Source organism: Mus caroli, unplaced genomic scaffold (assembly GCF_978045245.1).
Source record: "Mus caroli unplaced genomic scaffold, Mus_caroli_1 scaffold_12, whole genome shotgun sequence".
NCBI classification, from domain to species: domain Eukaryota; kingdom Metazoa; phylum Chordata; class Mammalia; order Rodentia; family Muridae; genus Mus; species Mus caroli.
The window spans coordinates 121,204,230-121,218,754 of record NW_028227267.1 but is presented as its reverse complement, the minus strand read 5'-3'; the positions used below and the strand labels follow the sequence as shown (position 1 = coordinate 121,218,754).

General features: G+C 35.6%; 1 protein-coding gene across 6 annotated transcripts in view; it reads left to right on the top strand.

Annotated features, from left to right (window-relative positions):
- Positions 1 to 14,525, top strand: part of Fgf14 (fibroblast growth factor 14) — a 700,985-nt gene that overhangs the window by 528,000 nt on the left and 158,460 nt on the right. For all 6 annotated transcript variants that reach the window (XM_021181486.3, XM_085828904.1, XM_085828905.1 and 3 more), the window contains one exon: positions 13,211 to 13,321. In XM_021181486.3, the coding sequence (XP_021037145.1) occupies positions 13,211 to 13,321 (111 nt within the window). The remainder of the gene's footprint in view (positions 1 to 13,210; positions 13,322 to 14,525) is intronic.

The window sequence follows — 14,525 nt, the reverse complement described above, 5'->3', positions numbered from 1 at the left end:
AGGTTTTTCGAGACAGGGTTTCTCTGTATAGCCCTGGCTGTCCTGGCACTCACTTTGTAGACCAGGCTGGCCTCGAACTCAGAAATCCGCCTGCCTCTGCCTCCCGAGTGCTGGGATTAAAGGCGTGCGCCACCACGCCCAGCTTATCAGTAGCTTCTTTATGTGCTGTGTCATCCTTCAGTGTACATAATCCAGTTTGCTTATACATTGATTTAACCAATAGGCATTTGGGTTGTGTGATGGTTTGTATATTCTTGGACCAGGGAGTGGCATCATTTGGAGCTGTGGCCTTGTTGGAATAGGTGTAACCTGGTTGGAGTAGGTGTGTCACTGTGGGTGTGGGCTTAAGACTCACCCCTGTTGCCTGGAAGTCAGTCTTCTATTAGCAGCCTTTGGATGAAGGCATAGAACTCTCAGCTCTGCCTATGCCATGACAGCCTGGATATTGCCACCTTGATGATAATAGACTGAACCTCTGAACCTGTAAGCTAGCCCCAATTAAATGTTGGTTTTTATAAGACTTGCCTTGGTCATGGTGTCTGTTCACAGCAGTAAAACCCTAACTAAGACAGGTTGTTTCCATTTTTAGGCTAATTACAAATAAAGTTGCTATGAGCATTCATGTATTGTCTTATATGGATACATGCATTTATTTATGTGGGCTAAATACCTAGAAAAAGTATATGATCACATGATAAGTTAATATTGAACATTGTCACATTCCAAAAAATAATTTCTAAAGTGATTAGGATAATTACTCTTCCCATTATCCATTTATGAGGCCTGCAATTTATCTATAATCTTGTCAGTAGTCTATATGATCGTCTTCTTCCTTTTTAAAAATTATTATATAAAATATTCTAATTCATCCTTTCCATCGTCACTCATGGTTTTACTTTTTGTTTTCATGGTAGATGTCAAGTCTTTATTTGTTCCCTTTTTGTTGCTGCATATTGTATGGTAAAAGTACTGCATAACAATTGCCCATCTATTTGTGATTTTGTTTTCTTATACATTGATTATGCACTTTACTTTGGATATTTTAATACCAGTTTCTGTTATTGCTATGATGAAATAACTGACACAAGCAGATGAAGACAAGATTTGTGCTGGCTCACAATTTGTGAGTTTATCATGGCTCAGAATATGAGAGTACAGCTCATCATGGCTCAGGATGGGAGGGTACAGTTCATCATGGCTCACATTTTATGAAGGTACACACTTCATCATAGCTCAGTTTATGAGGTGACAGTTCATCATGGCTCACAGTTTTTGAAGGTACACACTTCATCATAGCTCACAGTTTATGAGGGTACAGTTTATCATGGCTCACAGTCTGAGGGTGCAGTTAGTTCATCATGGTTGAGAAGGCAGTAGGACAATGAAGCCACTGGTCACACTGAATATTCTTTCAGGAAGCAGACAGAAATGAATGCTGCTGTGTGGCTTATTTTTAGCCTTTTCCACAGTCTGAGACCCAAGCCTGTGGACTGACTTAGGGTGGATCTCGCACTGTGCATTGAAACTGTCTAAAAGTGCCTTCACAGGCATACCCAGAGAAAGTGACTGCATGAGGTTTTAAGTCCCATCGAACTGTCAATTATGATTGGCCATCACATCTTATAAATGTGGCTTCACATAATTATTTCCTGTCTTAAATTGTCGTTTTTTTAAAAGAGATCCAAGTAACATTTTTTGAATGGAAGGTCTACTTAAGACAAATTCTACTGTGTGGACACAGTCCTCTTACCTTTGATTTTAAGTGACATTTTCACTGGGTTTAGAATCTTTTGGTAACATTTTTTTTCTTTCAACACACTAAAGGTTGCTCCATTGTCATCTTGTTTGAATTGTTATAAACAAGAATCTCCTGCCTTTTCATCTTTGTTTCTTTCTAACAAGGTACCCTGCACATACCCCAGGGAAGAGTAAAAACAAAATAAAGCAGACCTTCTCTTCATCTGTGGTTTCAACTACTATATTTTCTTCTGTGGCTCAGTTTTCCTCACTGTCTTATCTTTGGATTCATACAGTTTGCTCAAATCTTTCTGATGTTACTTTTGGACATTTCCAAGCTATTATTCTCTCTCCCTTCCCATCTTTTGACCTTCCTTCCTTCCTTCCTTCCTTCCTTCCTTCCTTCCTTCCTTCCTTCCTTCCTTCCATGCAGTCATAATGAGACTTTAATTATTGAGACTTTAATTATACATAGCAACTTTCTCGAAGTTGCTACCAAAACTCCCCAAAGCTCTTTTTTTAATTTTCTTTTCTTCTTCTTCTTCTTCTTTTTTTTTTTTTTTTTTTTTTTTTTTTGGTTTTTTGAGACAGGGTTTCTCTGTGTAGCCCTGGCTGTACTGAAACTCACTCTGTAGACCAGGCTGGCCTCGAACTCAGAAATCTGCCTCCCTCTGCCTCCCGAGTGCTGGGATTAAAGGCGTGCGCCACCAACGCCCGGCTTCTTTTTTAATTTTCTAAAAAAATATTTTTTCTTTGAGTTTCATTTGGAACGATTGCCACTTCTGTGTTCTAGAGTTCATTGTTTTTTAAATGACTTTTTAAAATTTTGATATATTTAATGTATGAGTACTTTGTTGCATATACATCTGCAGGCCAGAAGAGGTCATCAGATCCACTTATACATGGTGGCAAGCCATCAGCTCCTTGTTGGGAATTGAATTCAGACCCCTGGAAGAACAAACAGAACATGCTCTTATCTGCTGAGCCATCTTACCAGCCTAGAGTTCATTATTTTTAATTCTTCAATTACCAACTAGTCTTTAATTTCATACAATACATATATTTTTATTCTATGTGTTGTAGATGTTTAAAAATCTTTATTTTATGTGTGTATATGTTTTCCTTGCATGTATGTATGTGTACCACATACATAGCTGGTTCATGTGGAGACCAGAAGAGAACTTAGAATCTTCAGAGACTGAATATATACATGGTTGTAAACTACTATGTGGGTACTACAATACAGACTGGGTCCTCTGGAAAACCATCCAGTGCTCTTAACTACTGAGCCATCACATGTGATATGTAGACTTTATCTCTAGAAATTCCTTTGGGATTATTTTTATTTCTTCTAACTATAAACAGAAATCAAACTCATGGAAACAAATCAGGCCTTAATGTTTTCTTTGTGAGTATTTTAGAAACTAAGCTACCCCGCAATTCCCAGCTATACATACTGTTCAGATCTTGCTTTCAAGTTTGTAATGTGAGACAGATTCAAGGTTGAAGTTGTTTTCTTTTTTTTCCCCTAATACTGAGGAAAGATATATTTGCTCTTTGTTCAGAACCCTGTGAATTATGAAAAAAATCAGCGTGACTGTGATTCTCAGTTCTGTGCATCTGAGACTCCAATACCCTCATATATTTGGTGCTTCTTTTCAGCCTCAGGTTCTTTCAAAGCTATGACTTATTAGTCCTCAGCTGTATATGTGAGAGGATTCTGTCTCTGAGACGTTTTCTTCTCTTTAGTATTCTGTTAGCACCCCCACCCCCAGTCTCCACAGGTGCTCATTTTCTCCTGCTCGCTCTAGGAGTGTCAAAACCTTTATGGGTGTGCTTCTATCCAGCATGTCCTGCAAGATTCATAAAATGTTACACTCTGGAGAGAAGGCTTTTCTGCATAGCTTTTCCATTGTTTCCTGATGACTGACTCATTTCTAATATTCAATGGGTTTTATCATTCAACCTTTTGAGTTTATATGTTAGGTATGGATGGGCACTGCCGTTCTTACCCTCTCTTCTTCCCTCCCTTCCTCTCCTTTATCCTTCTTTGTCATCCTTCTCTTCCCTTTTACTCTTCTCCTTCCTACTCCCTCCCTCCCTCCCCCATCCCATTTCTTTCCCCCCTTTCTCTTCCTCCCCACTATGGTCATACATTCATTATGCATGGCATTGAATTTCATAGGTGCGCTTTCATGCATATGCATCATGTACTTTAAGTACATCCTTACATTAATCCTGTAACAACCCCTCTGCCCTCCCATTTCTCATCTCTTACCCCTCCCATTAGTTTCTTTGTTTCTCTAAACATTTTCTCTTATACTTTCATATTATATACACATCCATGATTTGATATATCTCCATAAAATCTAGGATCCCTGGTGACTTTCCTATAATTATTTAGAAAAGGTTACTATCAAAGGTTGTGAGGCACTGTTGAATATTCCATCCAAGTTCTTACCTGAAAAGGCATACATAATAAAGTGTATATGTAGAATTGTAAAATAGCAGCTACATAGCAACTAAAATGTTTTATAATCTATACTTTTCATGAAAATTTATGTAACATACATAGTTATTTACTTAGCCCTATTAGAAATATTTATACTCTTTAACTGTAGCATTGTCCTCTCTAATATGCTAGTATGTGCCAATATAAATGTTTCCTGCAGCTATCTTGGTTCTTTTAGGATGTGGTGTTGTTGGCACACTAACAAGGGCTCTGAGAGTGAATAATTGTGTGCCTGTCTGTGATTGCTGAAGTTCATATGAGAGATGCACCAGCACACTGAGGAAGGCAGAGTGCATCACTGTTCTGTTCTGCATGTGCACTCCATTGTGTAGGCCAGGCATGAACAGAATTGCACAAAAACTGGGAATCCCTGACACAATGCAGCATCTGAAGAGTGCACTCAGTGTTGTCACTCAAGAGTAAGTTATCATTCACTTAACTATGCCACAAGAATGCTGAGTATCTTCACTTAAATAATCAATATTTACAACTTAATTTCTTTAAATTTAATACTATAAAAGAAATGTATCACAGGGACAAAGTACTTTAATACAATTTTATCACATCTTTATAAAGATGATGAAGCAAGTTTTAGAAAATCTCATATTGTGGCCATTACATTGTCTAAATTGAGAAGATGCTCTGGGCTGTGAGAGTTTTAATATGTTTCTAAAATTTAGAATATTGCAGTTATAGAATATTGGTAGAAATTATGTTGGAAAAGGGGTGTTTCTTACCAAAGATTTCTTGACCCTGGCACTTTCAAGCACTGGATATTTGTCCAGCTCTTGAGAATTCAGCTTTAGCTCCTTGAAATGCTTAAATCTGGGCTGTGTCTTAGAAATATGGAACATGTGCTAAGCAGGCTTCCTGAATGTCATGGGTCTATGTATATATGTACATATGTATGGGTCTATGTAATGTCATGGGTCTATGTATATATATATATATATGTATTCATATATACTAGTATATATATATATATATACACATATATATATACATAGACCCATGACATATATATATATATATATATATATACATATATATACACACACATAGACCCATGACATATACATATATATATATATATATATATATATATATATATACATAGACCCATGACATATGAATATATATATATATATATATATATATATATATATATATATATGCAGGTGTGAGAAGTTGTTTGTGTGGGAATACATGCAGGTGTGTATGCAGGTGTGACTGCCCTTGAGGTCAGAGCTTAACAGTGGGTATCTTGCTCTATCACTTCTCACTTTCTTCCTTTACAACAGGGTCTCTCCCTGAGTCTAGAGCTCAATATTGTTGTCTAGACCGGTGGCTATCAAATTCTAATGTTCATCTGATGCCAATCCTCACCTAGGGTTTGCCTGACCACACTAGCTTTTATGTGGGTTGTGGGGGTCTGATGTCAACTCTTCATCCTTGCACACAAAAGTTTCTTTTATACACTGAAAGCAGCATTCTTACTGTCTGCCTTCCCTCTAATGATTTCCTCAAGCATATCCCTTTGCCTGGGGTTCTCATGTCCAGTTTGTATTATCCTATATTTTACCAAAAGACATTATCTTTTAACACAATTGTTTTGGAAAATTATTTCCAAATAGTTTTATTTTATTTTGGTTTATTTTATTTTCACATTTTCACATTTATCTTTATATCAAATAGGCTTTTCTATTCATATACCTAAGAAAGATTTTTAAAATAATAAATTTTATCCAGAGTACTAGTTAGGGCTTGTATAGATATTTTAAAATAGACAGAAAGCATATTGGATTCAATAAGTATTCCTTGAGCATCTATTCTGTGAAAATCATACTAATAGGCAATCATAAGGAAATATGCAAATATCAAAGGGTTTATAGTGTTTTATTGAACACATTAATTTAAAGCTATTTGCTGGTGAGTCTTTTACATTCAATGCACAACACAGAGATGGAGGGGTGCAATAATAGCTTTTCTTAATCATCTTAAAGGTCAAGACTAACAACTCTACACACACAAGTCAGGTTAAGAAGAGAAAAGCATAAGCAATCTTCTAATTAAAATCTTATGTGATATGGAATCTTCAGACATGGAGGCCTAGTGAAACCTGTTTCCACACTGATAAAGGAATGTGACTGGACAGAAAAAGGTACACTCTTCTGACAATACACTGAGGTGTCTGGTGAAGATTTGTCATCTTGATCTCTCTGTGGAGCTTTCATTCCTTCTGGGTGTGATCTAAAACTCCTCTGAAAGGATAGGTTTGGAGGAGAAACAGGAACATGATCATCTGAAGTTCTGTTGATTGCTTTGTAGGAAAAACGGCTCTGGATTCTGACACCCAGTTTAGGAAAGGGAAATTCTGGTTTATATTATTTACTTTGAGGGAGGATAATCCTGGAGGCAGCAGTTTTAGAGAAGGTTAAAGAGCTCATAGAACTCACCCCGTCAAAGTACCATGCCTGGAAAACTGCAATCTACCCATCCCCCTGTCTCCACCCAACAGAGAAAGCTTTGAGAATAAAACCAATATGCTCTTCCTGGCTTGTTTCTGTAAACCTGACTGGGGAAGGGAGGACAAACACACAAAGACATGTAAAGCTGGGACCTAGTATGTGTCACATTTGCATATGGATCAGAGGAAGGCTTTGCCAGTTTCCATGGATCTGAGGCCTCAGGGTCCTGGTCATAAAAACAGATTCACACAGAATTTCCTTGGCTTACCACATAAAACTATTTTGTTTGGATTTGATTTTCATTTGTGAGGAACAATTTAACAAGAAAGGGTTTATTCTGTCTTGTATTTCAAGGAGATACATTCCAACACAAAGAGGAAGACATGGTATTAAGAGTAGGATGGCCAGCTTGTCACATTGCATTGGCAATCAGGAAGCGGAGAGTAAACAGGAAGTGGGACTCCCTACCACACCTCAAAGCCTGCCCACGAAGATTCACTTCCTCCAGCATAAAACCTGCCCCTTCTAAAGGTTCAATAACCTCAAATAGCACTACCAGGTAGAGAGCAAGTGTTCAAGCACACGAGTTTATGGGACATTTCCCAGGCAAACTGCATTATTCTAGAAAAACTGAAGGAAGGAATGGATTTTCTCAGCAGCATTGTGTTTGTAAGTGGAAGAAAATTACTATCATCCCAAGAGATAAGTGGAAGGATATATGAAACTTTGTATGGCTTACTGATAGTTATCATTTCCTTAGTGCCTTTACCATGGTCTTTTCATCAGCCTTCTAGAAGAATTCAGGGCATAGTATCTGATAATTTATAGCTTTTGGAAAGAGACTCACAGTAGTTTTTTCTGCAACCAGGAGTGACAAATTTAATTAGATCTACCACATTTCCCCCATATATATATTCTAGAAACTGTTTTTATCCTGGAGAAGAATGTGTGTATGTTTTCATAGCTAAAGGAAGAGTCATGTTTAAGGACTTCCACTGGCATTCAATGAGAACCACATATACCACTTATCAGCACAGGACATGTGAAGTGAAACATCAGTATATTAACTGTAAACAATGTACAATGTAGTGAGCATTTTTCACTATGAACAGTAATAAAAAGCATGCATATCATCAAATGGTTTGTCCTGGCTACTCAATGTACATATTGTAAGAAAATGGCTTATAATGGTGATTGATTCAAATGAAGCCATTTCTGAGAAAGTAATTGTTCTAATTAAAACATTGGGCATTTTCCCCCTCTATGTTCAGGCATTTAGACTCATTTGCGTGTCTTTCAATTCTTAGTATTGAGAGGAAATACATTACAAAGCATTTTTTCTTGTTGTAGATACATTAGTTTTCATTGTGTCTGTTTTAATTAATGTTCATAATTTTGCGCAAAGGGTATCCTCAAAAACAGTTTTAGGTAACTGACCTAGTACAGTAGATAGAAAATTAATGAAAAAAGAAGAAAAAAGAATTGAGACAAAAAGAAGAAAATAAGTTATTTATATTTTCTTAGATAGACTAGATATTCTGAGGGTATAGTGTTTTTAGAGGACAAAGAACTCTACCAATCTTGTAAATAGAAGTTTGTATTTACATGAATAGCTGAAATATGTAAATGTTAGACCTCAAAACTTACTTGTACTTAGTTATTAATTGTGCTTCTGAATTGTAAGAGTTTGGGGTACAAGACATACAAAACAAAAGTCTTTGTTCTTACAGAGTTTTTACTTTAAATACTAGAGAAATGTCATAAAACTTCTTATTTGATCAGTTTAATAAAAATGTGAGCACCTATTCACAAAACAAACCTTTTTTGTTTTACATTAGTGATATTTCCATTGCTTTGAAGGTCAGGACACAATATTTATGTAGGGTAAGCATTTTTAATCATAATAAATATATGTCAAATGTCTTAACATTTTTGAAACTTTGGCTAAGTGCATACTAGATTTGAGAAGAGAGCTTATTTTTTATGTGTCTATTTTAAGCAGGTAATTTCTATAAAAGAGATTTCATCTTAGCTAAAAGTTTGGCATTTGACAATGCTAATTTTATGTTTTTATTTTCAATCCACATTCTGTCAGTGTATTTTCCCTTTAAATTATCCTACTGTTAGTTAAAATACATGCTATAATATATAAATCTGTTTTACTTGTAACACATAAATTTCAGAACATAGTGAAATATTCATCAGGAACAACTAAGTCAGAGCCAGTGTCCCTGGAACAGCCCATCAGAATGTGTCTGTCCACCCACCTCAGGCTCCTTAAGGATCTGATATAACATTTAGCTGCATAAGGATACCAATATCACATCTGTATATTAAGTGATAAATAAATATAAATTTAATTCCCATTTTTGAAAATAAAAAATGCAAATGGATTGCCATCGTGCCTTTGTATACCTGTAGGCAGCCTGCTTTGCACACCATTACTTTAGAGAGTTGTGCTTTTATTGTGGCTGCTTAATGGGTCCTATCCTGCTGAAGAATGTAAGGTTTTCTTGGTCTGTCCTTGATAATCACTCCTCTCATTCTGACATGAAGATTCATGTAGGTGAGTGAGTGATCTAGCAGATACTAGATAGAGATTTGTTGCCCAGTTATAGTGATTTCCTGTGTGTTCATTCTCCTAGTCAGTCTAGGAGCTCAGTTCTCTTTGCTTCATGGCATATGCCTGACATAGCTCTTTTCTCCATACTTATTTATTTATTTATTTAGTTTTTACCTTCCTATGATCATCCACATATATTTTGGCCTTAGAGGAAAAGTTATTTTGTCTCTTTTTATGATTGTTTGAAAGATGAATATTAAACTTTAAGTGGCCTTATCAGCCAGCAATAGATCATTTTACAAGTAATAAAAAGAACTAAGTGTCATAAGAAACATCTCTGCAGGGCTGGTGAGATGGTTCAGTGGGTAAGAGCACCCGACTGCTCTTCCGAAGGTCCAGAGTTCAAATCCCAGCAACCACATGGTGGCTCACAACCATCTGTAATGAGATCTGACTCCCTCTTCTGGAGTGTCTGAAGACAGCTACAGTGTACTTACATATAATAAAAATAAATAAATAAATCTTTAAAAAAAAAAAGAAACATCTCTGCATTGGGAGCTTCACAAAATCAACTGACGAATGATAACTTTAAGGCGTTAAACCAGTTAGCCCACAGAAGTAGTACTTATATTTTTGGTATATATGATTATAATTTTAATTGTGAATGAATATGAAATATTATTCTTACTCATTATTCATCAGTCATTAATAGATTTTATTACAATCTCTAGATTTCCATTATAAAATTGGCATACCTTCATTGTACAAACCTTAGCAAAAAATGTTGATAAATACTTTCAAAATTCAGTATATTTAATATTTTGGTGTGTTTTTCCTATAATTTTTCCTAATAGGTGGTAAGTCCTATTTTGCCACATTCCTTTTAAGAATATAAGCTATGTATAAAACTCAGAACCAGAGTTTATCTTAAAGTTAGAGGTCTGTAAAGCATAACTATGTGAGTGATCTGTGAAGTACCATGTAAAGATTTGCTAGCCATTGTCACTGTGGGTTTTTGCACTGTTCAAGTTTCACTCCTGTCAGCCACATATGAAATTGCTGTATGTTTTACTAGCCCCTTGTCAGTATTTAATCAACAAACACTCACTGCAAATATCATGAACAATGTCACACATTTCAACTTTATGTTACTTTATGTGAACTTTGTGAGATAAATATTATCATACAATTTTACCAATATAGATTTATAATCATAAATTATAAGACAAATTATTAACATCTTTTTTAAAGTACTGTTGGGTACATAGATGTCGCTTGAATTGTTTCTGTATATTTTAATGCATTTTAAAGCTCAGAAGTGAGCAATTTCTATGTTTAAAAACTAATGATGAAGTACTCAAGCAATGGTTTAGTTGATATTTTATTTCCTGAGAATGCATAAGAAATCCCACACTGGTGAGATGATAGATAAAGGGAGAAGAGCATTAGGCAGTAGAAAAGCATTCTTTGGAGGCAAACAGCTCAATAGGTAGACTATGAAAACAACTTAGTGGTGTGGAGGCAGATGCTGGTCACATGACCATGGGTAGTCAAGTCATGGGTAGAAATTCCTTTTGGCTGGACTTGAAGATGGGCAAATTATAGGGAAAATTGTATGGGTGGAAAGAGGAAACATGATCAGAATTTCTTGTATGGAAAAAAAAATCTAATTTCAATAATCAAAAACCAAACCAAACAACAGCAACAACAATTGCAATTATTACTCAAGCAACTGTTAACCTGATTGAATTGACTTATCTAAGAAACTGGTGGGTTCTGACTCTGGTTATATCTATGAGATAATTTCCAGAAAGGATTAACTGCAGGGAAACATGTACTTTGAATGTAGGCCATATCATCCCATGGGCTGGGTGCTCTGACAGAACAAAAGAATGAAAAAGACAAATCAGAATTATGGAATTATGAAATTTTGAAATTACTTGTTATATAAAAAGGCATTGATAAGTTATTTCTTTGCTGGTAAAATAAGCCATTTCAAGCCAGATTAGATTAAATTAAATGCAGGTTGATTGGAAGCTGCTCTTGGGTGAGTTCACTGGCCCCAAGGACTAAGGCCAGGGGAGTTGCCATGAGAAGGGAGAGAGATCAAAGGGGAAAAAGAAAGAGAGAATGAGCATGTGCCGAGAAGAGAGAAAAAGAGAGAAGTGGGTAATAAAAATGACTAGATTTTACAGGGAAGCACCTTTGGGGGAAGGGCAGCCCAGCTGCTGGACTAGAAAGTTCAGGGTTAGAGCCAGGTAGGGACTGAGAGATTCTAGGAGAACCTGGAGGCCATGTCTGCTTTGATATGTAAAACATACACCTCAGTCCCTTGTCCCAGTTTCCAAAACCAAACAGGTATATATACAATACAGCCTTAATTATCACTTAGATATCTCTTTTTTACAATCAGCATTTTAAACACACCTGTCTTCTGACATGCTTGTTACAGAGATGTTATAATACTTCAATGTTAGCTCACTTTCCAGAATGTTATTTGTGTCCAGTTCATCATCCCATCTCTGAAGTAAATGTGCTCAGTGCAGCTGTGTGCATAAAACAATGGCTGAGCTTGATTTTTTTTTTCATTTCCTAAAAGCTAATCAAAATCCCAGAGCTATTCTGTTGGGGGCAAATCTCTCTGTTTGGCCTGTTTGCTGTTTCTGTTTGCCTGTTGGCTAGTCTGTAGTTATTAAAGACTATGTGCTAAATTGTTCACGGCATCCTGTAATTTGGACAGCACAAACAAATTTGCATGTTTTATTCAGCTGCTGTGGAGAGAAGCCTGTTGCCATGGTAAGAATTATGATGCCCCATATTAGATATGCTCCCAAAATGAGGATGGCCTTTGCAAAGCCACATGCAAATACTTATTTTATTAAATAGAGCTAGCTTCTAGGGAAACACTGAATTACTATGCATATACCTTTTCTCAGAGTCATTAAGTGGGAAGACCACAATACATAACTTCCCCTTCTGTTATAGTAAATGCCCACCTCCATTTACTTCCATGCCTGATGTTCAAAAATTCAAATTTTACATACATAGATACATATATATGCACACACACACATATATATATATATACCCATACACACATACATATATATATACATATACATGTACATCATATATATATACATACTAGGCTGTACTTTTCAGTTATATAAATGAAGAGCTTGTTTGTTTCATTTACACCTTAACTAGTACCTTGTCCTAAAGCTGACTCCTATGTTGATTAATGTATTGTTATATTTTGTTGTTTTGTTTTGTTTCAGCAGTGCTGGGTGCTGCACATGCAAGGCACTCACTGCAACATTGAGCCAAGCCCAATCTTCTTTTGATCCTAGGCCTCACTTTGCGTTCAGAAGTGAAATATCTGACTCTTGTATGTGTCATTAATAAACACCGCAAGTCCTTCCATGCAAGCAGGAGGGGGTCGTTGTCCAAACTGGGAGTTTTAGTAAAGATGTAGATTGCATTTTAACATTGTTTTAAAATACAGTTTTCTCACACTTAAAGGTTGTCAATTTAAGTAAAATGAAACTCCATTTAAAACCTTTAATAAAGTTTCTGAGTCACTTCTTTGAAAATCTGGAATTGTCACCCTGAATGAAAGGAATAATTAGAGGTTAAAATCATAATTAAACTAGTGATTTAATTAGTTTAATCATATAATGAATAATGTAAACACACATTCTAGTTTCATGAAATGCCCTATTTTCTGAAACTTATTATTATGCCTGCTTTAATTGTGGTGGTTTGTGTAGTCTGGATATCATGACCCAGACAAGTCTGGGAGCTAGAAATGTGCAGCCTCTACAAAATGTCTTCTTCTGAAAAAGAAACATGAAATTTTTTAAAAGAAGGGTAACAACCAACTTTCCCCTCAGCCTTGTGAAGCTGATTACCCTTGTATTTGCCTTTCAGATCCCCAGCTCAAGGGCATAGTGACCAGGTTATATTGCAGGCAAGGCTACTACTTGCAGATGCACCCAGATGGAGCTCTCGATGGAACCAAGGATGACAGCACCAATTCCAGTAAGTGACAAACTAGGTCTGCTACTGAAATGGCTTCATGAGATGCATTTCTAAATGCTTGGTTCTGTTGGCTTTTCTAGTTGCCCACGAGAATGCATGTATCATTTCACTGAGACCACATGCATGAAGGTACTAATGTAGAAGGAGGCACTTTTGGTCTTAAACTGAGTTTGTTTTTTTCTCACACACTGGTTATGTCCAGAAAATCACTATTCATCCCTGATTATAACAGTTAGGTACATTGGTGCATTAGTATAAAAGTTAATGTCTTTGGCATAGAAGGTAATCTTCAGATTATTATTATTATATACACTGTATAAAACATTTGATTATCTTATAAATAGGGTCTGTGTTCATTTAAAAAACTATGTGCTTTTTGTAATGTTGATATTTGTATTCTATTTGCTATTTTTTATGTTACAATTGTTACATTTTTCACAGGATTTATCTGGGACCCTCCTTACTTAAACATTTTCTTTTATGCTGATCTCTAATTTCCTCTAATTGCACATTAGTTTTAACACACACATATACATACATACATACACACACACACACACACACACACACACACACACACACACCTTTTACTGCTGAGTTCAGAAAAATTACCAAAATGTGTTTTGATAGATTTAGTTTCAGGGCTAGAGCCCTTAGGTCATGAGCAATGATAACTGTCTAGTTATCATTCTCTTCACAATAAATTATAATCCATAAAAAGAAAGGAAAACCTGATTCATTTAATGGAATAATCAGCCCTTCCTGTTTTTTTTTTTTTTTTTTTTTTTTTTTTTTTTTTTTTTTTTTTTTTTTTTAGTTCTACTCATCAAGTTCTGAGGCATGGATTCTGAGATCAATTAATGACACGAAATCAGTTGTTTTACACATGATGCGTCTATGTGAAATATTAATATTTTCACTATCTTTATATCTGAAGTGAACTGAGATTTATGAATATTGTGTTTACATTGGCAATTTGTGGGACTTGCTTTACTCCCTTTGAATAATATTATAGATACATTTTCTTGTTAATCTTCCTTTTCTTTTTGTAAATAATAAATCTTTCTATTGTGTCTTGCATTTTTTGCCTTAAAAATGATCTTTATATTATTTCCAATTTATTCATTCATTCATTCATTCATTCATTCATGTATTCATTCACAATCACAGAGACCTCTTTATTTTTATTCCATCAGGATTTTCC